General features: G+C 31.5%; 2 protein-coding genes and 1 pseudogene across 2 annotated transcripts; all 3 read right to left on the bottom strand.

Moving 5' to 3' along the window:
* Nucleotides 1-2764: 2764 nt before the first annotated feature.
* On the bottom strand, nucleotides 2765-5575 carry LOC114165533 (MDIS1-interacting receptor like kinase 2-like). The gene is made up of 3 exons (XM_028050133.1): nucleotides 5221-5575; nucleotides 3300-4640; nucleotides 2765-3191 (listed from the first exon to the last, which is right to left on the bottom strand). Exons 1-3 carry the CDS (start codon nucleotides 5573-5575, stop codon nucleotides 2839-2841), a joined length of 2049 nt encoding a protein of 682 aa, XP_027905934.1. The 3' UTR covers nucleotides 2765-2838.
* A 6016-nt stretch (nucleotides 5576-11591) lies between these two features.
* Nucleotides 11592-14682, bottom strand: LOC114166569 (MDIS1-interacting receptor like kinase 2-like). Its single transcript, XM_028051318.1, has 3 exons — nucleotides 14255-14682; nucleotides 12460-14160; nucleotides 11592-12353 (listed from the first exon to the last, which is right to left on the bottom strand). The coding sequence occupies exons 1-3, from the start codon at nucleotides 14667-14669 to the stop codon at nucleotides 11971-11973; spliced, it is 2499 nt and encodes an 832-aa protein (XP_027907119.1). The 5' UTR covers nucleotides 14670-14682; the 3' UTR covers nucleotides 11592-11970.
* Nucleotides 14683-20152: 5470 nt separating this feature from the next.
* On the bottom strand, nucleotides 20153-23689 carry LOC114165532 (annotated as a pseudogene).

Here is a 23689-nt window from a genome sequence, read left to right as displayed (position 1 = left end):
GGGATGTAATGACAACAACCTCGTGTGGGATGTTCTTTGTAGACTGATGCCCTGTCCTTCAAATCATGAGAAAAAAGACAGGAATTTTCTTTGGATGTGGTATTTTATTTTTATTAATATATTGCATTCTTTTATCAAAAGAATCTTAAGTAAAAAAGAAAAATAATAAAATTTGGCAAAATCATAGACATGAAAAAAAAAGAAAATAAATTATTGGATAAAATTATATCGAAGTATACTGCAGTATGACATAAAAATAAATGTATATTCTAAGAAGATTCCAAAAAATATTATTACACTGCATGTATGTGGATTATTTATTTCTTTGGTTTCAATTTACGTTGCATCCTCTATCCCATTATTTTGCTGCGTCTTCATATTTTATAACTTTTTTAACAAATCTATTATACAATTGAGTTATATCGGATTATGTCTTCTGGAATCGTAATTTAAATTCATTTTCTGAATTATTTTCAGGATTTGTAGTATATATGTGATTTGGAGAATCTGAAAATAGACATTTGTGTTTTGTATAGGGTAGTCTAGAATAAAAATTTAGGTTGACCTAAATGTTTTTTACTTACCTTGTGCAATATTTTGAATGCAATATTTTGAGTCAAATCATGTGCAATATGGTAGGACATAACATATTGATGTTAGATATCACTTCAAAATGACAAGATGATTGAAGTGAAAAAGATTGATAACAAGGTGAATCTGCATGTGTTCAGGAAGTCCATTCTCTAAAACAATCATGCTTGCTTGTAGATCTTAATGTATTAAAACTGGTTCTATGATATTGTATTTGGTGGTTGTAGATGTCATCTATTGGAAGGATCATTTGATAGTTTTGTAAATATGTCTATTGTAATAGTTTTAGACTAATTTGATTTGTCTATTAGTATGAATGTCTAATAGAAATAAATATTTTTTACTTAGGTTGATATCTTTAAAATTATGTATGCGTAATATTTTATACTTTTTCCTCTTGTTTTAATCTAGTTCTTGAAATACAAAGTGACGTAATCCTCCTCTCTTTTTTTCTAATGTTACATTTCAGTTTGCTCAAACTTTAAAATATTTATTTTATGATACGATCCTAATTAAGAAAGAGTAAGATGATTTTTGAATTTGAATTTTTAAGATACACAACAAAAATAAATCAGAGAACACATAATGGATGAGAGACATTATAATCTAGCGATTGATAAGTTAAGTAAAGATTTACCACTAAGGTATTTTAATCTTTGATAAAAAATTGATAATAGAGATGCCACAATCAATAAGATTGATAAGTCAAGAAAAATTTGTCACAAAGATATCAACTTTGATAAGAACGTGAGGCTTAAGCAAAAAACAAAAAGAATTCCTCTTTAATGAAATAAAATTTAATATATGACTAAAAATGTTTATATCAATTTTTTGTACCTCTATATATAGACATATAATTTTATGAAAACCTATAAACCCTAATAGAAAGCCCAAACCCAAAATCATAAACTAATTTCTAAAAGAAAGCCCAACAAGGTCCAAAAACGTAAAAACATAAACTAATTTCTAGAAGAAAGCTCAAAACCCAAAAACATAGAAACATAAACTAATTTTCCTAATGACTATTCTTCAATTGTGTTCATGATTTTCATGTTCTTTAAGTTTTCTTTTTCGTGGAACATTATAAGCTTTAAGGAAATGTGTTTGTATCTTTGACCTTGTCATAGATTTTTTGAATTATAAATATTTTTTTGTCAAGTTCTTCTTATATATGTTCAAAAGATAGTCTTATATCATACTCTCCTTCTTGAAGATAATTTGTTCTCAAATTTGTACAACTCGAAGTTCAAGAGATAATCTTCTATTATACTTTCCTTCTTAAAGAGAAATTGTTCTCAAATTCGTATTACTTGATGATTCCTTATCATTCTCCCATGTTTGAAGAGAATTCGACCCAAATTGTAGAAGATCCTACACACAAACATAAACATAGAAATTCTACTAAAATGAGATTTGGATCCTAGAAGAGGCCAATATCTTATTATCAAAAATTTTGGAGGTCTACCTTCAGGGTCAAATACCCACCTGCACAAATCATCAAACAATTAAATTAAAGATGCAATGATCAAAGAAAAACAAAGGAGTATTGCTTAGACAAACAATAAGACTATAGACATGACTTTGATCACCGTAGGTTTGTTATAAATGGGTAAAAAAGCTAATTTATGAGCATATATTTTCAAGCTTGTGCCTCCTTTTCTATTATCCTTTCTTCTTCCCATTTTTTATCCTATTGTTGCTTGATGAACAAGTCTTCCCTAGGCATCCTTTGTTCTTTTCTAAAAAGGACTGTCATGTCATATAATTAACGAAATCATCTAAATACATGGACTTAATTAAAAAATTTTAAAATTTTGAGATCTCAAGTAAACCACAAAAATACAGAAGTTTAATAGGGACTCTAGTGAAAGTTTCCAAATTTATCTACTCAAAACATAATTAAACTAATAAATTATAATATTCATTTAAAGTAATAAATATTGAAATTTAACAAATAACTTTATTTGCAATCTAAATCAAAATTCAATTAATCATAATTGCTACCCGAAACTAAAGATTAAAGACCACACATAATCATAACATTAAACCATAATCATAATTAATTTTTAATATTTAAAAAGTATGCTACCAACTTATGATGAATGCCATTTATGTTCTACGATTCGTTATTGATAAAAAAAACGTAGCAAACATCATTAATTTCTTACTAGTTTAAATATGCAAAGCATTGTTAATTCCCTTAACTTTTTGTCACACTAGATGTCATTCTTGAGACATAGATGAAAGTTAAAATATGTCTTGACCGATCACTTGATGGATAGAAACTTCATGGAAGGGCATTTGTAATTTGAAACTAGAGAGTTTCTCAGCAACTTGTTGCATTGATGGCCTCAAGTTTGGCTTGGAGCATAAACATGATAGTGCTATATTTACCACAAGATCTATATCTGGAGCATCTTTTTGAAGAGGGAGAGGAAGACGTGAATCCAAAAGATCGCTCACCAACATATTTTGAGTAGTTGGGTTGGATAAAGATGAGATTAACTCTCTTGGATGTTTTCCCATTAACATTTCCAAAGCCACCACTCCAAAACTATAAACATCACACTTTTCTGTCACACTCAATGTATAAGCAAGCTCTGTTATGGATAAGAAAAGTAAAAAAAAAAAAAAGTTAACTTATAAAAATATATTATTACATCAATTTTAGAGATTGATAAAAATATTGTAGTTCTAGTAATATTAACCTGGAGCAATGTAGCCATAGGTGCCAACTACCAAGGTTTGATTTGAAGAATCAGGATCAAGGAGTCTAGCTGTGCCAAAGTCTGAGACACAAGCCTCTAATTGTGAGTTTAATAGAACATTACTACTTGTTACGTCTCGATGAACAATTGGTGTGGTACAATCATGATGCATGTAGGATAAAGCTTGTGCCATCCCTTTAATCACATTTACCCTCTTACTCCAATTCAGCTCCTTAGCTTCCACCTCATTATTCAAAATATAAAATAGACTACCTCTTTCCATGTATTGATATACCAGAAACATGCACCGGTTGTGGAGGCAAAAGCCATGAAGCTTTACGATATTTTTATGACGGATTTCTGTTAACATCTTCACCTCATTCCGAAAACTTTTGTCAAATGATGGGTTTTGAGATTCCACACGGTGGAGCTTTTTTAACGCAACAATATTTCCACTGGGTAGTTGTGCTCTATAAACACTGCCATATGCGCCAGTCCCAATACAGTACTTGAGGTCAAAGTCTTCAGTTGCTTCAATGATATCCTCAAATGCAATTTTACCATCATAGTTCCATATAGAAAACAAGTCTCCATTCTTTGTTGCTATTCCTTCACACTTTTTCTTAGGCTTACATCTTGAGAAATATAATATTGAAAGGAGTAGTAAAAGATTGAAGAAAATGATAGGAAGGACAATTAACATGATTACAAGCTTACTTTTCCTAGTTTGAGCATTTGTTTGGTTGAGCAAGTGGCAGTATGTGAAATTGGGCATGCGGTGATCATTGATTAATGAATCTTCATGAAAAAAACAGTAGTTTGGTACCTCTGATACTGAGTTAAGATTTTGTGAGAAATCAAAGGAATTGTACGAAAGGTTTATGTATGATAGACTAGCAAGTTCCTTATGTACTTTACCTGAGAGATTATTATAACTGAGATCCAATCGACTAAGTTCGGAGCTCCATGTAAAAAGAAATGGAATCTCACCATCAAGAAAATTGTGACTAAGATTAAGGTCATGTACACAACCAATTTGAGAGGTTATGTTTCCATTAAACAAGTTATGGCTCAAATCAACTATTGAAGCAAAGGGACATCTCATGGTTTTTAATGGGATTGAACCACATAATTGATTTGACGAGAGATTTAAAGAAGACATTTGGTCCATTTCCAAAAGTTTTGGAGGTAATAAACCCGAAATCTTATTATGAGATAGTTGCAAAAGTTCCAATCTGGACAAATTTCCTAATTCTTCGGGTATGTGGCCTTCTATTTGATTAGAATGAAGATAGAGATGTACCAATTTCTCCAATCGACCTAAAGTAGGAGGGATTGAACCTGCAGATAGATGAGAGCAAGAAAGAGATAATTGTATTCTCCCATTGACTCTTTGATTCGAGATAGAGAGTGTTTAAATTTTTGGGTTAAGTATGTTTTTGGTTCCTCAAGTGAAATTTGGAATTAGTTCCTTTTCAAAAATTTTGACTAATTTAGTCTTTCATTTTTAAAAATGCCAATTTAGTCCTTCATTTTTAAAAATGCATGAATTTAGTTTTTTTAACCAAATTTTGTTAAGTTTATCTGATGGTCAAGTGCATTTCATAATAGTATTTGAATTGTTTGAATTGATTGACACATCTTCGCTTCAATTTTAATCCAACTATTATCATAAAATGCGTTTTAAATGTCAAATAATCTTAACATAATTTGGTAAGAATGACTAAATCCACGTATTTTGAAAGATAAATGACTAAATTGATATAAAGTTTCGAAAAAAGACTAATTCCAAAATTCACTTAAACTTAAGGGATCAAAAATATATTTAACTCTAAATTCATTAAATGATTGACTGTAGATGGGATTGAACCTGATAGAATTTGTAAGGGATAATGCGATGAACAGAATTGCAACAACTTACCTTGGAGACGATTGTTGGACAGGACAAGAGAGGTAAGGTTTGTAAGTGAGCCTATTTCTGTGGGGATGCTTCCTCTAAGACCCATTCCACTTAGATCCAAATTCACTAAATTGGGGAAGGCAGTGATATTTAAGTTCACAATCCAAAGCAATTCTTTTGATGAAGGAATCTTCATGGACCCACTGTAAATGTAAGTAACACTTCCAGCTTCATTGCAAAAGATACCCGGCCAATGACAATGGTCTGATGAGATATTTTGGTAATCATTCCACCAACCACTGTGGAGCAATGCTTGTCGTTCTTGATTGATGGAAGAAGGAGACATGCTGCCAATCACAGATGATAGCTCAGCCATCATATACAAGGCCATAACTCTTCTCAATAGAAACATTCTTTCAAAATTCTTCTCAACCATTTCAGTGAAAAAATGGAAGTTCAAAGACGCGGTTTTTCCAGAAAAATTATGATATAGGATTGTTTGAAGGGGATCCATATTTGTGGAAAGATACAGAATACGTGTGTGGTGTGCATTGCATGTGGAATCTCTATGAGAAAGTTAAGTGTTGACTGATATAGACTTTGGGCATTCCATGACTTCATCAAAATGCTTCATATCTTTTAGTGTGGATTTTGGTTAAATATCACGTCACGAGGTATGGCTACAATCCATGATGCTCATAAATTTTGTTAAACGAAGTTACGTTAAATTTATCGATTTGTTATTGTCTTACTTGTGTATTCTGTTGAATTGGTCAGAGGAAATTGGGTTGAGACCATTCACAGACTATTCAAAATATTTGTCTAGGAAAATAAAGCACTTAAAAAGGCCATAACACTTCCAAAACAGTTAAAAATATAGCTTGAATTGGTCAATCTCGGTGAACTAATGTTGGCTTACATATCATGATTTTGTTTATTATTTTACATACATGAATGATTCATGGATTATTGTACAATAACATGTATTATCATTATAAGAATTATAAGAAAATGTCTCACTAATGATTAATTTTAGTGATTATAAATTGTTAATCATAATGGTGAGCAATTTAGATACAACCAATAATTACTACTTGGAATGAAAGTGGATGCTGCAGTCGTCAAATCTTGCTCACAAGGCTTAATTATGGAGTCATAGCCATTGCATATGTGAGGAGGCTTTTTAGTTGCAGCGAGTCTTGTTGCCACCACATTAATTTCATAATAAACACTACAAGACTCAAACCTTTCTTCTGTTCCATCTTCAACATATATCTATGCAACTTCTTTTCTGTATTTTCATGTTTCTTTTTATCCGCAAGTCATATAGCATACCATTCTTATAATACTTATAGTATTGACATTAAATATACGGTGTTAAATAAATTATTAAATACTATAAAATCGTAACAGAATTTAATATTAGTTCAAAAGTAATAACTACAACATTTAATATATATGTATGTATGTAAGTGTAAAAATTAAAATGTATATATTACTATTGAATTAATAATATTATGCTTAAATACACATTTGGTCCCTAATCTTGTTGTGTTTGATCAATTTGGTCTTCATTTATCTGATGTATTCAAATAGGTCATCATTTTCATCAAATTTTAATCAAATTCAAACAATTTGCAAATTTGGGATTCAATTTCATTTTAAGTATACTTCAGTTTTATTTGTTAGCATTTTAGTTAGTCTTTGAATGGATTTTATATTTGATCTATCTTATACATGTTTTGTATTTTAAAAACTTATGAATGGTGTTATATATTCATGCAATGTTTTCTGTTTTTTATCTATTTAATTTTGAATTTAGTTTAACCCATTTATATAAATTAAACCGCTGCCTACAGCAATTTTTTATTATTTACATTGATAAGGTTTTGGTATTTCATACATTCTTATTTCTAATTTAATATTAATTTCATATTTAATATTATTTTCAATTTAAAATTTAATCAAAATGAATAAAAAATTTCATCATCTCTATAATAATTTATAAGTTGATCTACTTTAATTTATAATAAATATAAAGGTCATCCTTATATTTATGGTGTGAATGATTTCATATTTACGATTTTGTTTTGGGAGAGATCTCCTGAATAGATGTCTACATTTTTTTTCACTTGTATCAAAAGATTAATGAGACTATAAACAATTAAAGGTAAATTAGAAAGGTGAATAAGCTATTTAGTGGCAAATCTTGACTAATAATTTTGGGAGTCAAAATAATATATTCAAAATTTAAAATTTGTATATTTAATTATTGTCATTATCAAAATAAAAATGAATAAATAATTTAGTATAACTATATCTGAAAAAATCACATGTATACCAAAATTTTTAACTTTTATTTACCGATGTAAATATAAACATGTATCAAAGAATTAATATAAAACATGTTCCTCTAATTGAACAATATTATTATTTGTATCATGATTCAGGATCCGTAAAGATAAGATATTGAATTAGTACAATTTTCACCGTCACACATAGCTTTATTTTTATCACTTTTAAAAAAATAAATCTATTTTTTTATTCTTCATCAATATACATATTCCTTTTTTAAGTTTAAGATTAAAAAATAATTTATCATAATTTAATTAAAAAATAAAAAATTAAGAGTTATTAAAAGAAAAAATCAATGACAATCAAGTCTAAATTAAATGATGGTTATGAATAAACAAATAGTACAATCTTTTTTTCCTCATAATCATAACAAAAATTAATATAAGGCTCATGTGATAAAAAATAATGTTAACTATTAAAAAAAAAATTTCAGTATTAAGTGATACAAGAGTTATCTTTTTTTTTTTCTTCACGAATATAAGTAAACAAATGAAAAATGAAAGCAAAAATAATAAGTTTGTATTTAACTATTTTATTTTTCAAAACAAAAAGAAAAGAAAACATGTGAGAATGTGAGATTAGTATAATTTGTGGAAAACTTAAAAATACAATGAGAAAAAAAATAAGAAATATCTTAATAAATATTTTTATTCTTCATTACATTTAATTCTATATTTTATTATTTATGAACATTAAATTTTATGCCTTATAAAATAAATAGAAAAAACCTGATTTAACTTTGATCATTTCCCAATATATGTTGCATATCATTTAAAAATTAAAAAATAAATAATATATATATATATAGATATATTATATAATACAAAAAAAATTAGAAAATGTGTGTGTGTGTTTTAGGAGGGGGGCACCCTGTCCCAAGAAAGCTCCGCCATTGAAGATATTCATGTTGATGGGTTTATATATTTTACATTAAAGATATTTATGGTTCTATATATACATATATAACATTGACGTGAAAGATAACATATATCTCGACTAGTCAATTAATGAATCAAAACTTCACAAAAAGGCAAAGTTAATGCCACTTTGAAACTGGAGAGTTTATCAACCACTTGTTTCATTGATCAACAACAATACATTATCAATAATTCAGTATCAGGGAAACATATTTTCTGTTATCAATATCAACTCTTAACAGAAGAAATTATAATTACATAAATATTAGAATAACTGAGTATCATACACCAGTGTGGTAAAGGCTTTTGACCTTAGTTATTTTTGCAATTTTGCCCTAGTTTTAGAACCGAGGAATATTAGAACGAGACAAAAAAGTTACTGCTTTTGGCCTCGGGTCCCAATCGAGGCAGAAACTCCCCATTCTGCCTCAGTTCTACACACAATCGAAGCCATATGTCCCTACAGTAATCAACGTCGCAACTTCCCCATGCACGTGCCACAGCCTCGCCGGAGAAGAAGAACAATCCACCACTACCAGATCTGCTTGAAAGTAAACATTCCAATCACGACACAACTTGCATAATCCAATGACGACGCAACTTGCACCAAAACGTGACCCACGCAACCACTTTGCTCACGCACCTGCATTGCAGAAAACCCAAAACAAACCATGGCAACAACCTCCATCAGAACTCAACCACAAAAATGTAAAACACCATCAACACTTCACACAAGAAAAAGAAGCAAAACAATGGAGACGTGACAATGGACAAAATCAATGGCAACGAAAATGAAATCCATAACACAAAAACACATTTTTCAAACTCACTAGTAGCTATAATGGGCAACGCAATGGTGGCTACAGTGGCAGGAGGGCACTACGACGGTGGAGGGCATCAAACGGTGCCAGCGACGACAGCAGAATGACGACGCAATGAGGAGTTGGGAGTGGCAGAAGTGTAGCTGAGAGATTTGGAGAAGAGAACAGAAACGCGAGCCTGAATCTGTAATTCGCCAATTTGCGCCTTATATAAGCTATATGGCCTCGGTTCTATTAATAACCGGTGCCAAAAAGAGCTTTTGCCTCGGGTTAATTAATAACTGAGGCCAATAGTGAAGCTAACATGGGCAAATTTGAAATACTGCGCAACTTTTTGGCTTCAGGTCTCGAAAACTAAAGCAGAAAGGATTATAAGCTTCGGATCTCAAGCAACCGAGGCAGAAAACTCTTTACTACTTCGGATATTTGTGCAACCAAGATATATAAGTTCAAAAATATTTCAAAAATGTCATCGTCTCCTTATGTGCTTTGGTTTCGCTATAAACGAAGCATATAAGGCAATTTCATATTTAAAATTTGCACTAGTGATATAACCATCGCAATAATATCGAGGTTCCGACATCAAAATTATAGTATTATGAGATGAACAATAAAACAATGTAATCTTTGAACTTTTTATGTATATCTAATGAAGATTAGAAGAGTAGCTATGTATGTGACTAAAATAAGAATTACAGAACCCTTCTTTCGATACAAGTAATGAAAGCACTCATTTTCTTACAATACTACTAAAAAAACTCATATTTCCTGCCAATTTTGTTTTGAATTTTTTTGTAGGAAATACTTATAAATTTTGTTATGAAAAAAATTTTGCAGGAAATTGCTGCCAATTTTTTTGCAAAATATTTTGTATGAAACACTTTCCGCAACAAATTTTGTAAGAAATACTTGCAAATTTTATAATTTTGTAGGAAATAATTACTCACGAAGGAATTACCTACCAATTAAAATTCTTAGAAAAAATAGTAGGAAAAAGTCTTTTCTTGCAAATTTTTTTAACAAATTTGCAAGAAAATTCCTATATAATATGAGAATTTGTAGCGGTGCAAGTACATCATGTACTGACATATAACAATTCAATGAAGTAAAAAAATGAAAAGATATAAGCGAAAGTAACAAATATTTTACTAATAAAGAAATAGAGAACAAAACATTTATATAGCATGATCAAACTCTTTGATTGATATTGAGGAAATCCTTTTCAATACTTTGTAGTGAATAATACTCCTAGAAACTCTCTTCAGTGGGTTGCAAATTTCGTTTTCGAAAACTATTAAAAGTGTATTACTTGGGCGTACTTGAGGAGTTTATTTTTTTGAAGAGATTTAGAGTTACGGACTGAAATAGTAAATTATTATTAGTATTAATAAATTATTATATTTTTTAAGTAACCCATAAATCATTTTGAAGCAATATAATTATTTATTTTAAAGTATATTTGATTAATTGTGAAAGTTTAATTTTAAAACTTTCTTAGCATAATTAATTATTATTTAGAATAATCAATTATGTATGGAACATGTGCAAATATTATTTTATTATAATAATTGACTAAATTTTACGATAATTGATTAAATGGGATAGCAAGAGCACATATATTTTGATCAACATAATGGCTTCAAATAATCGATTATTTGTTAGCCAAGTAAAAACTAGCTTTGGCTTTTGAAGTTAATTGATTATATGAGCTTAACATAATTGATTACATATTCACAAAAATTTTATTATTATGATTATTATTTGTTCTTTGTATCATTTTGATCAAGTAATGTATTATAACTTTGATTAGTGTATAAAAAAAAGATTCATTAGAATTTAAAAGATTGAAGTAAACAAAGATTTAAAATATATTTTAATTTCAATATTTGTTTTCCTTTTATATTTTTAAATTTTATCAACTAGGTTTCATTAATGTTTGCAAATTTAATAAATGTATTGGTTCCCATGAAATTTTATTTGGTATTATAATTTAAAATGTAAAAAATTATAATTTATTTCAAAGTATTTGATATCGAAGAAACTACTATATTTCTAGTATTGAATATTTGATAATATTATGTTTCCTTTATCAAATTATCAAGCTACATATTACTGGTAGTAAATAGTTTTAATAAAAATAAAATTCAAAGATATTAAGGGTTGTTGGTTTGTAAACTCAAAAATACAAAAATGCATTTGTTGCATTCAAGCAAGGAAAATTTCTTACTCGTTCTTGATATGCAAAGTGTTATCACATTCGTTAACTTCTACTCACTAGAGTTCATTCTAGACACTTGGATCAAAGGTAACCTATGTACAAACTCATCAATTGATGGATTAAAATATAAAATAAACTATCTCTTTCCATGTATTGATAGACCAAAAGCACATGCACCAATTCTGGAGGAAAAAGTCATGGAGCTTTTAGAAGAGGATATTGTGGCCATTGCAATAGTATTGGATGTATTAAACCTGAAATCTTATTACGAGAAAGGTAAATGATGACATGATTAGTCACACTATAAATGAATAAAGGTAAACCAAAATGACAAAGAAGTTGTTCATGTAAACTAGAAAAACAAAATGACCTAAATTGTTTGCATTTAATGAAGGATAAACTCTTACTTGTCTAAATATGCAAAACATTGTTACTTCCCTTAACTTTGGCTCACTAGAGTTCATTCTTGAAAATTGGATGAAAGATGAAATATGTCTTGACTCATCACTTGATGGATGAAAATTTCATGGAAAGGCAAATTTAATGGGAATTTGAAACTAGAGAGTTTCTCAGTCACTTGCTGCATTGATGGCCTCAAGTTTGGTTTGAAGCACAAACATGATAATGCTACATTTATCACAAGATATATATCTTGAGCATCTTTCCGAAGAGGAAGAGGAAGACGTGAATCCAAGAGATCTTTCACCAACATATTTTGAGTAGTTGGGTTTGATGAAGCTGATATTAGCTCTCTAGGATGTTTTCCCATTAATGTTTCCATAGTCACCACCCCAAAACTAAAAACATCACATTTTTCTGTCACTCTTAATGTATAAGCAAGCTCTGTTATTGACAAAGAAATAAACAAAGTTAACTCAACTTATCAAAATATATTATTACGCCATTTATAAAAAATATTGCGGTTTTTGTAATAGAAAATGACATTCACCTGGGGCAATGTAGCCATAAGTCCCAACTACCAAGGTTTGATTTGAAGAATCAGGATCAAGGAGTCTAGCTGTGCCAAAGTCTGAGACACAAGCCTCTAATTGTGAGTTTAATAGAACATTACTACTTGTTACATCTCGATGAACAATTGGTGGGCTGCAATCATGATGCATGTAGGATAAAGCTTGTGCCATCCCTTTAATGACATTTACCCTCTTACTCCAATTCAGCTCCTTAGCTTCCACCTCATTATTCAAAATATAAAATAGACTACCTCTTTCCATGTATTGATATACCAGAAACATGCACCGGTTGTGGAGGCAAAAGCCATGAAGCTTTACGATATTTTTATGACGGATTTCTGTTAACATCTTCACCTCATTCCTAAAACTTTTGTCAAATGATGGATTTTGAGATTCCACACGGTGGAGCTTTTTTAATGCAACAATATTTCCACTGGGTAGTTGTGCTCTATAAACACTGCCATATGCGCCTGTCCCGATACAGTACTTGAGGTCAAAGTCTTCGGTTGCTTCAATGATATCCTCAAATGCAATTTTACCATCATAGTTCCATATAGAAAACAAGTCTCCATTCTTTGTTTCTATTCCTTCACACTTTTTCTTAGGCTTACATCTTGAGAAATATAATATTGAAAGGAGTAATAAAAGAATGAAGAAAATGATAGGAAGAACAATTAACATGATCATAGGCTTACTTTTCCTAGTTTGAGGATTTGTTTGGTGGAGCAAGTGGCAGTATGTGAAATTGGGCATGTGGTGATCATTGATTAATGAGTCTTCCTGGAAATAGCAGTAATCTGGTAGGTTTGATTTTGAGTCAAGGTCTTGTGAGAAGTCAAAGGAATTGTATGCAAGGTTTATGTATGATAGACTAGCAAGTTCCTTGTGTATTTTGCCCGAAAAATTATTATAACTAAGATCCAATCGACTAAGTATGAAGCTTCTTCTAAAAAGAAATGGAATCTCACCAACAAGAAAATTGTGACTCAGACTGAGGTCATTTATACAACCAATTTCAGAGGTTATTGTCCCATTAAATAAGTTATGGCTCAAATCAACTCCTGTATGATAGGGACATTTCATGGTTTTTAATGGTATTGAACCACATAACTGATTTGACGAGAGATATAAAGAGGACATTTTGTCCATTTGCAAAAGTTTTGGAGGTAATATTCCTGAAATCTTATTATGAGAAAGTTGCAAAACTTCCAATTTGGACAAATTTCCTAATTCTTCTGGAATGTGACCTTCTATTTGGTTAGAATCAAGGAAGAGATGTTTCAAATTCCCCAAACGACCCAAAGTAGGAGGGATTGAACCACTGAGAGAATTATTTGAGAGATATAATGTTTGTAAACTTTTCAAATTTCCAAATTCTACTGGTATAACACCGATAATTTGGTTGGCTTGAAGAAAGAAGTTTGTCAAGCTTTCTAGTTGACCCAAATTAGGAGGAATTGAACCTGTGAGTAAATTATTGAAGAGAGATAATTCACTTAATTTTGTCAAATTCCCGATTTCTGTTGGAATGCTACCTTCAAGATCGTTTGAATCAAGATAGAGACCGTACAAACTCTTCAAATTACCCAGTGTAGATGGGATTGAACCCACTAGAGAATTATTATAGAGAGATAAAACTTGCAATTGTGTCAAGTTGCCAAGTTGCGGTGGTATTGAACCTGCAGTTGGATGAGAGGAGGAAAGAGATAGTTAGATTCACCATTGACAGAATTTGTAAGGGATAATGCAATGAAGAGAATTAGAAGAAGTTACCATGGAGATGATTGTTATACAAGAAGAGATTGCTAAGGTTAGTAAGTGAGCCTATTGCTGTGGGGATGGTTCCTCTAAGACCCATTCCAGTTAGATACAGAGAGACTAAATTGGGGAAGGCAGTGAAGTTCAACTTATCTATCCAAAGCAATTCTTTTGATGAAGGAGTCTTCATGTGCCAACTTTCAATAGCAGTAACAGTTCCAGCTTCATTGCAAGAGATACCCTCCCAATCACAATGGTCAGAGATATTACGGTAATCATTCCACCAACCGGTGTTGAGCAAAGCCTGTCGTTCCTGATTGATGGAAGAAGGAGAGATGGTGGCACCAAACACAGATGCTAGCTCAGGCATCATACAGAAGGCCATAAGCACCAAACTGCAAACACACTTTCTCATAATTGATTCATTCATATTCAAATATCTATTTCTTGTAATGCAATCGGCATTTGGTTGGAATGCATATATATATATATCAGTGCCCATTCCAAACATCCTTTCAAAATTCTTCTTAGCCTTTTTCAAAGTCCAAAGACGCGGTTTTTCCACAATAATTATGATAGGATTGGTGGAAGAGGGTCCCTATCTGTGGAAAGATACAGAAAATGTGTGTGTGTGTGCATTGCATGTGGAATCTCTATGAGAGAGCAGTGTTGACTCGTACACTTTTTGCCCCTTCCTGCAACTTCATTCCATATCTTCATCAAAACGTTGTCCTTTTCACATCTCTATTCACCAATGTGGAGTGGACTCTCTGCAAGTAAACTATTAATTTCAAAGGTCAACTTATTTATGCTTGAAATAGAAAACCTCAAATGTATTAACACGCGATTTTCATTTAATCAAATATTTAATTTCTAATTTTTTAAAATATTAATACAGTGAATCATTTATTTCGAAGTTCATTTTATGGTAAATGATATGGTAATTCATTAAACTATTGATTTAAATATCTGTCAAATTAATTTTTAATTTTAAGTATCTCATAAATTTGATATTTCTAATTAAATTATAATAAATTTTGTTATTTATTGAATGCTTGAAATATTTTTCAATTCTAAATAATTATTTTATTATTTGATTTTTTTTTAAATAATATGATATGACTTTTACTTTCGTTTTTCTTCTGTAACTCATCAATGAACATGCTTCTAGGAGATGGAGTAAGTTGACCAATGAGTTAAGAAACTAAGTGGAAGTTAGAGATGGAAATATAAAAGTAATAATATTGACCGAAAAAATCAAATGATAAGAGGATTCGATAAATGTAAAATTTATTTTGAATATTCAAATCTTTTTAATAAATTTATATTGTAAATAGTTATAATGAATTTTAACGTTTATAATTTAAATTAAAATTATATTACATAATTTAGGTAATACAACTAAAAAATTAACAAATTTTAGAATCAAATTCAATATTTACCTATATATAACTTAAAGTAAAACAAAAATGTAATTCATATTCTTCTCACTTGGAGCCAAATCACATAGATTTGTTTAATGAGTGAATAAGATCTTATTTGAACCATCACAAGACCTCCCATTAGTGGACAAAAATGGAGAACCAAAAGACAAAGTGCATGCACAATTGTAGGTCCTCATAAATAAAGATAAGAGAAAATTTTTTCGTCTTAATCAAAGTCAAGTAATTGTCTTGGTAAACTTCTATTTGAATATATGTGTTTGGGCTCCCAACTATGCTAAAAACCCATATATTTAGTCAGATCCATTTGACTCACTTAAGGTCACTGAGAGAGCTTCCAAGTCAATAGAGTGTGAGAGCATTGAGTGACAAAAAACACAGTCATGAAGAAAATAGAGGGGAGAAAATTCTGTAGATTTTTCACACTGTGCAGTCTCGGTAAATTGACAATTGTGGGTTCGTTAACTGTGGATCGGGTTGAAACTTTGACACAATGTTCGCGGAACATGATTCTTCATTATGACTTCGGATCATCAATCGGAGATCTCAGGTTTGAGATATTGGTCCTGCACAGTAGTTCTATTTTAGGAATTTTTCTCACTTTGTTCTTCGATTAACAAGATTTGATGCTTTGTTGTTTGGTTGTATGTTAACACTTGTTTGTGCAGTTTTTTAAGGCTCACTTGTACACTCTTTTGATTATTGTGGAGCGATTTTTTTGGTTTAGATGGCCCGTGGTTTTTACGTTGGGAATTTTCTACACTAAAAGTGGTGTGTTCTTTGATTATGATTATTGTTGTAATTTTATTGTTGTTGATTTTCATAGATTCTTGCAAGTTAGGAAAATTAATATAGTGCATTATCTGTATTTTTGGTTGTGTGGTTGTTTTTCCCATCTGAATGCAAAATTTTTACTAAAATAATTAGAATAAAAACAAAAAGTACACATGAAAAGCATGGTTAAGATATGCAAAGTTGGACTCTCAAGAGGTTATGATATGAAGCATTATCGCGTTTGGATGAGACTTCAACAAATCCCTCTAGAATAATCTAATCAATAAAATAATCGTAATATTTTGCATGTTTCAATAAGATTTCTCCAATTAAGAACAATAAACGGTAATAATAATTATAAATAAACTTTGCTTACAAATCTTACTCTAAATGGATTATAGCAGTAAATGCAGAACCTAAAAAATAACAGAATAATTTTTTTTTTTAAGAAAACTATTCTTACCGAATCCTCTAACTTTTATATTTTATGGCCTCTCCAATTATAAATATATACTCATCCATTTTCATATTATGAATTTATATAAATTGATAATTGACATTATTATTATTTTTTACTTTTTTTCTTTAATTTTATTGATATTTTTATTATTACTTTTTAGATATTAAAATTTTATTTAATAAATTAGAAAATAAAAATATTTGGTTCTTATTCATAAAAATATTGTAAAGTGAAAATCAATCCAGATAAAAAAATATTTTAACCCAATAAATTATTAACAGATGGTTACTTCAATTACAAAATCAAATAAATGGCAATAACTAAAGATTGAAAAATATTTCAACAAAGTTAATTATCAACATATTTGGATACTTTAATTAAATAAATCAAATTCAAATTTCAAGTTCACTTAAATTCAAACAAACTGATTCAAATCCTAGAAAATTGTAAATTTTTTTTTTGTGTCGTAGTTAATCTTTATTTCGTGGCTTGGATCACCTTTGCATCATTAGTCTAATTTAATTGTTGTACCTTCTTTGGTGTATCCTTAAAATAAAACAGGTTCTACTTCAGAGAAAGTTCCATGTTGATTAATCTCTCATGTATATCACATTGACTATAATATATATATATATATATATATATATATATATATATATATATATATATATATATATATATTTTGTAAACAACGTTGTGATTCTCTTCAACAAAATTCCGTGATTCAAGACATACGTTTTTCATAGTGTGGACTATTTGACGACATAAGTTTTTGGTCAAACGATATGAAAAGTTTAGAAGAGTAGATGCATTTTAAACATTTGTTTTTGGGACCAATCTAACAAACATCCACCTTGGCCCATAAAACATAACTTTGGGATGCTTATTCATGCACTTCCATAATTTCATCTTGCATTTTCATATACCAAAAATTTCACATTTACTTTCTAGTTTAGAATTTTCATTTTTAGTTTCAGAATGCAAGTTCTCAAAGATGTTTCATAATGTACAATCAAAAATACAAAATATATATTTCATACGTTATTGATTGTATCTCAGATTGTTTAATTCGAAATACAAATTATATAATTTTGTATTTCAAAATGTACAATTTAAAATATAAATTTTGTGTATCTAGAATTCAAAACAAAAAATTATTCTCAATCGCACAATTTAGAATGTCTTTTTTGGAAAGAAGGTGGAGGTTGGAGGAAGATGATACCGAAGGAAGAAGAAGGTGGTGAGTGGGGATTCCGGTAAAGGTGGAGGAACAAAAAGGAGCTTTGGTAGAGCTGAAGGAAAAACATAAGTGTGCCAATGGAGGAAGAAGAAAATGTAACATCCTGATCGGATATTACAAATTTAAATAAAACAAAATAATACATAGAAATAAATCAACAATTTATTAAATATTTTTCCCAAAACACGAGAAATTTAAACTTTTATTGTTTGCGCCAAAGTTCAAAATTTAAAACGACAACATTGCCAGTTCCAAAATATAAATGTCATAATATTCAAATTACATAAAATATTTTCTATATAATTCTCATACTAGCCCCTTTCCAGCTCTGATACAATCTTATATAGGAAAGAGTATGATCGTTTTTGAATTTGAATCCTCAAGAGGCACGACACAAATAAATCAGAGAAGAATGCAGAATAACACAGAGATGGAGGACGCCACAATCTAGCAGATTGATAAGTCAAGTGATAATTCGCCACAAAGATGTTAATCTTTGATAAGAATTGGAGGCCTAAGCTAAGAACAAAGAGAATCATATCTTTAATGTAATCAAATTCAATCTGGAATTCAAAACAAAAATTTAAGGGGAAAACAATCCTTTTTGACTTATGATACTGAATAAGGTATTATGAATTGAAGTTTTATGAATTTTAATGATATTTGGTTATTTTGTAGTGAATATAAAAGAAAATATCAAGTATGTAGTTGAGCCACAATCATTGGTGTTGAGTCATGGAAGTAGAAAAGATAGGATATCATATTTTGACTTCCTAGTTGAGCACAACAAATTGAAGTTGAGCCACATGAGTGAACCCTTTTTGCAAGGAAAGATGGAACACCAATGCATGAGGTTGAACAGTCAAGAAAACCCTCCCATAAAGGAAAGGTAAAATGCTAAGCACGAGAACAAGGGCCTGAATTGATAAGAAAATCCTCCATAAAGGAAACCTTTGTCGTTGAGTGCAAAAAGTTGGGCTGAGCACTTTATATAAATGAAGACCTCATTTCCTCATTTTAGGTATTGTGGAGGCTCAAATATGCAATAGCAGAGTAGGAATAGGTCTCTGAGACAAGAGAGAGATACTTTTATTGTAAATCCTATATGTAGATGTTGTTGGAATTGTATTATAATATTCTATAAGTAGTTGAACTCTCTCGTGTTGAGGTTAGATGTAACCAACTCTAATTCTTTGTACTCCTACTTCTTGGATATTTATCTATGCTATCATTAATAGTTTGTTTTTATTTATGCTTAGTGATGAATTGACCACTCATCTACTTAACTGGTTTGGATTGAGTTGGAAAATTGGTTTCAAGTCAAAACAAATCATCACACTCTAGTTAAAGGCTTCCACGTGATTTAGAAGGAGTCTTCGGTGAAAGAGTCTTGTAAATTAAAGCAAGGATTCATTCAACTAGGAGTGGAGGAATCATATTAGATTTGAATTCCTTAGATTCTAAGCTGCAAGAATGGGCCTAGACCTACCTTTTAAGAGTATGGAAGAGATGAAGAAAAGGCGTGCAGACAACATATGAATAACAAAGGCCCCACCTCATCGACTCCAACCCAACCGGGGCCAACTAAGCAACCCCGTGCGGAACATAAGCAAACGACCCAATAAGGAAGTAAGAAGGCCAGTAAAGACTATAACCCGTCCGCCACAACCATTGTGGATACAGTCGGAATACACACTTTCACTGTGGGAATTGTGGACTCCCTTCCACTAGATCACTGGAAGATGGAAACGTTTGATAAATATGATGGAACGACGGACCTGGACGAATATTTGTATGTTCGCAACACACATTGCCTTTTATACGTCTATCGATGCTATTTGGTTTAAAGTGTTACAGATGTCTTTAAAAGGATCAGCGCTATGGAAATGAGAAAACAAACAACAATAACGTGTACCTTTTTGAATTCAATAAAAGAAAAGTTAGTGTTCTTAATATGCAGAGCATTATTACTTTCCTCAACTTTGGCTCAATAGAGTTCACTCTTGACAATTGGATAAAAGATGGCATATGTCTTGACTCATCAACTGATAGATCAAAACTTCATGGAAAGGTAAAGATAATGGTAGTTTGAAACTTGAGAGTTTCTCAACCACTTGTTGCATTGATGGCCTCAAGTTTGGTTTTGAGCACAAACATGATAATGCTAGTGTTATCACAAGACTTATATCTTGAGCTTCCTTCCTAAGAGGGAGAGGAAGACGCGAATCCAAGAGATCTTTCACAAACATATTTTGAGTAGTTGGGTTTGATAACGATGAGATTATCTCTTTGGGATGTATCCCCATTAATGTTTCCAAAGTCACCACTCCGAAACTATAAACATCGCACTTCTTTGTCACGCTCAATGTATAAGCTAGCTCTGTTGTGAACAAAAAAGTAAAGAAAGTTAATTCCAATTATAAAAGTTCTACAAATTGGTAAAGATATTGTTGTTTTGTAATAGAAAATAGCATTCACCTGGAGCAATGTAGCCATAGGTGCCAACTACCAAGGTTTGATTTGAAGAATCAGGATCAAGGAGTCTAACTGTGCCAAAGTCTGAGACATAAGCCTCTAATTGTGAGTTTAATAGAACATTGGTACTTGTTACATCTCGATGAACAATTGGTGGGCTGCAATCATGATGCATGTAGGATAAAGCCTTTGCTATCCCTTTAATGATATTCACCCTCTTACTCCAATTCAGCTCCACAGCTTCAACCTCGTTATTCAAAATATAAAACAGACTACCTCTTTCCATGTATTCATATACAAGAAACATACACCGGTTGTGGAGGCAATAGCCATGAAGCTTTACGATATTTTTATGACGGATTTCTGTTAACATCTTCACCTCATTCCCAAAACTTTTTCAAATGATGGGTTTTGAGATTCCACACGGTGGAGCTTTTTTAACGCAACAATATTTCCACTGGGTAGTTGTGCTCTGTAAACACTACCATATGCGCCAGTCCCAATACAGTACTTGAGGTCAAAGTCTTCAGTTGCTTCAATGATATCCTCAAATGCAATTTTACCATCATAGTTCCATATAGAAAACAAGTCTCCATTCTTTGTTGCTATTCCTTCACACTTTTTCTTAGGCTTACATCTTGAGAAATATAATATTGAAAGGAGTAATAAAAGAATGAAGAAAATGATAGGAAGAACAATTAGCATGATCACAGGCTTACTTTTCCTAATTTGAGGATTTGTTTGGTGCAGCAAGTGGCAGTATGTGAAATTGGGCATGTGGTGATCATTGATTAATGAGTCTTCCTCGAAATAGCAGTAATCTGGTAGGTTTGATTTTATGTCAAGGTCTTGTGAGAAGTCAAAGGAATTGTATGCAAGGTTTATGTATGATAGACTAGCAAGTTCCTTGTGTATTTTGCCCGAAAAATTATTATAACTAAGATCCAATCGACTAAGTATGAAGCTTCTTCTAAAAAGAAATGGAATCTCACCAACAAGAAAATTGTGACTCAGACTGAGGTCATTTATACAACCAATTTCAGAGGTTATTGTCCCATTAAATAAGTTAGGGCTCAAATCAACTGCTGTATGATAGGGACATTTCATGGTTTTTAATGGTATTGAACTACATAACTGATTTGACGAGAGATATAAAGAGGACATTTTCTCCATTTGCAAAAGTTTTGGAGGTAATAAACCTGAAATCTTATTATGAGAAAGTTGCAAGACTTGTAATTTGGTCAGATTTCCTAATTCTTCGGGTATGTGCCCTTGTAACAGATTAGAATCAAGGTAGAGGTGTACCAAATTCTCCAACCGACCTAAACTATGAGGGATTGAACCGTTGAGGGAATTATATGAGAGATGTAATGTTTGTAAACTATTTAAATTTCCAAACTCTACTGGTATAGGACCAGTAATTTGGTTAGATTGAAGGAAGAAATCCGTCAAGTTCTTTAGTTGACCAAAAGCAGGAGGAATTGAACCTGTGAGTGAATTACCGGAGAGAAGTAATATTTGTAATTTTGTCAAATTCCCTAATTCTGTCGGAATCCTGCCTTCAAGTTTGTTTGATTCAAGATAAAGATATTGCAAATTGATCAATTGACCCAATGCATATGGGATTAAACCTGCTAGAGAATTCTTACATAGTGTTTCGGGGTGTAGGGACCAAGCACCTACAATCAACACTCAAATTACCTTTTTTCTCCTCTTGTCTGACGTCCTCCTTAGCGAGCTTATACAGTTCTTTCTCTTGTTGCTCGGTCGTCCAGTCAAGATCTTCTCGGATTTGCCCACAGTTAACATCTAGGTCCTGCATTTCGCTCCGTAGCTCGGCTCTCCTCCCGTTCGCTTGGTCGGGCGATCGGGGTACCTGTCTTGAGCTTCTATTTATAGTTTTTGGTTTGGGCCTGTGATTAGGGTTTCTTAATCATGGCCCAATTGCGTTTTAAACCTGATTATTGATCTAGGTTTTGGTGTGGCCGCCCAACCGATGAGTCGTGCGTCCTGTCGGTTGTCTTCATAAAAGAGGATCTGCCTGACCGATGGTCCTTGGTCCGCCTGACCGATGGTAGGCCATACTGTACACATAGAAATAAGACCTCCAATTGTGTCAAGTTACCAAGTTCCGGTGGTATTAAACCTGCAATTGGATGAGAGTAAGAAATAGTTTTAACCATTAAGGTATTTTGAAATTTGTTTGATTCAAGATAGAGAAATTGCAAACTCATCAATTAAGCCAATGTAGATGGGATTAAACCTGATAAAGAATTATCACAGAGAAATAAGTTCGTCAACTGTGTCAAGTTACCAAGTTGTGGTGGTATTGAACCTACGATTGGATCAGAACAAGAAACAAGAAAGAGATGGTTGGATTCTATTGTTGGCAAGAAAGAGATGATTAAATTACATGAGAAATGAGAGAAATATAATTACATGTTATTACCTTGAAGTTTGTTTGCATGAAGAAGGAGAGCACGCAAGTTCTTCAAATTACCAAGTGAAGATGGGACTAAACCTGTTAAAGAATTCTGAGAGAGATATAACATCTGCAATTGTGTCAAGTTACCAAGTTGCGGTGGTATTGATCCTGCAGTTGGAGGAGATGAAGAAAGAGAGAGTTAGATTCTCCCATTTAGAGAATTTGTAAGAATGAAATGAAGAGAATTAGAAGAAGTTACCATGGAGATGATTGTTAGACAAGATGAGATAGCTAAGGTTAGTGAGTGTGGCTATTTGAGTGGGGATGGTTCCTCTAAGACCCATTCCATCTAGATACAAATACTCTAAATTGGGGAAGGCAGTGACGTTCAACTTCTGAATCCAAAGCAATTCTTTTGATGAAGGAATGTTCATCGTTGAACCACCAATATTAATAACATTTCCTGCTAGATTGCAAGAGATACCGTCTCAATCACAATGGTTTGTGATATTTGGGTAATCATTCCACCAACCGCTGTGAAGCAAAGCCTCTCGTTCCTGATTGATGGAAGAAGAATGCATGGCGCCACCAATAACAGATGATAGCTCAGCCATCATATAAAAGACTATAAGTA

This window comes from Vigna unguiculata, chromosome 10, assembly GCF_004118075.2.
Source record: "Vigna unguiculata cultivar IT97K-499-35 chromosome 10, ASM411807v1, whole genome shotgun sequence".
NCBI classification, from domain to species: domain Eukaryota; kingdom Viridiplantae; phylum Streptophyta; class Magnoliopsida; order Fabales; family Fabaceae; genus Vigna; species Vigna unguiculata.
The sequence above is the reverse complement of the archived record's forward strand: the minus strand, read 5'-3'. Positions and strand labels throughout refer to the sequence as shown.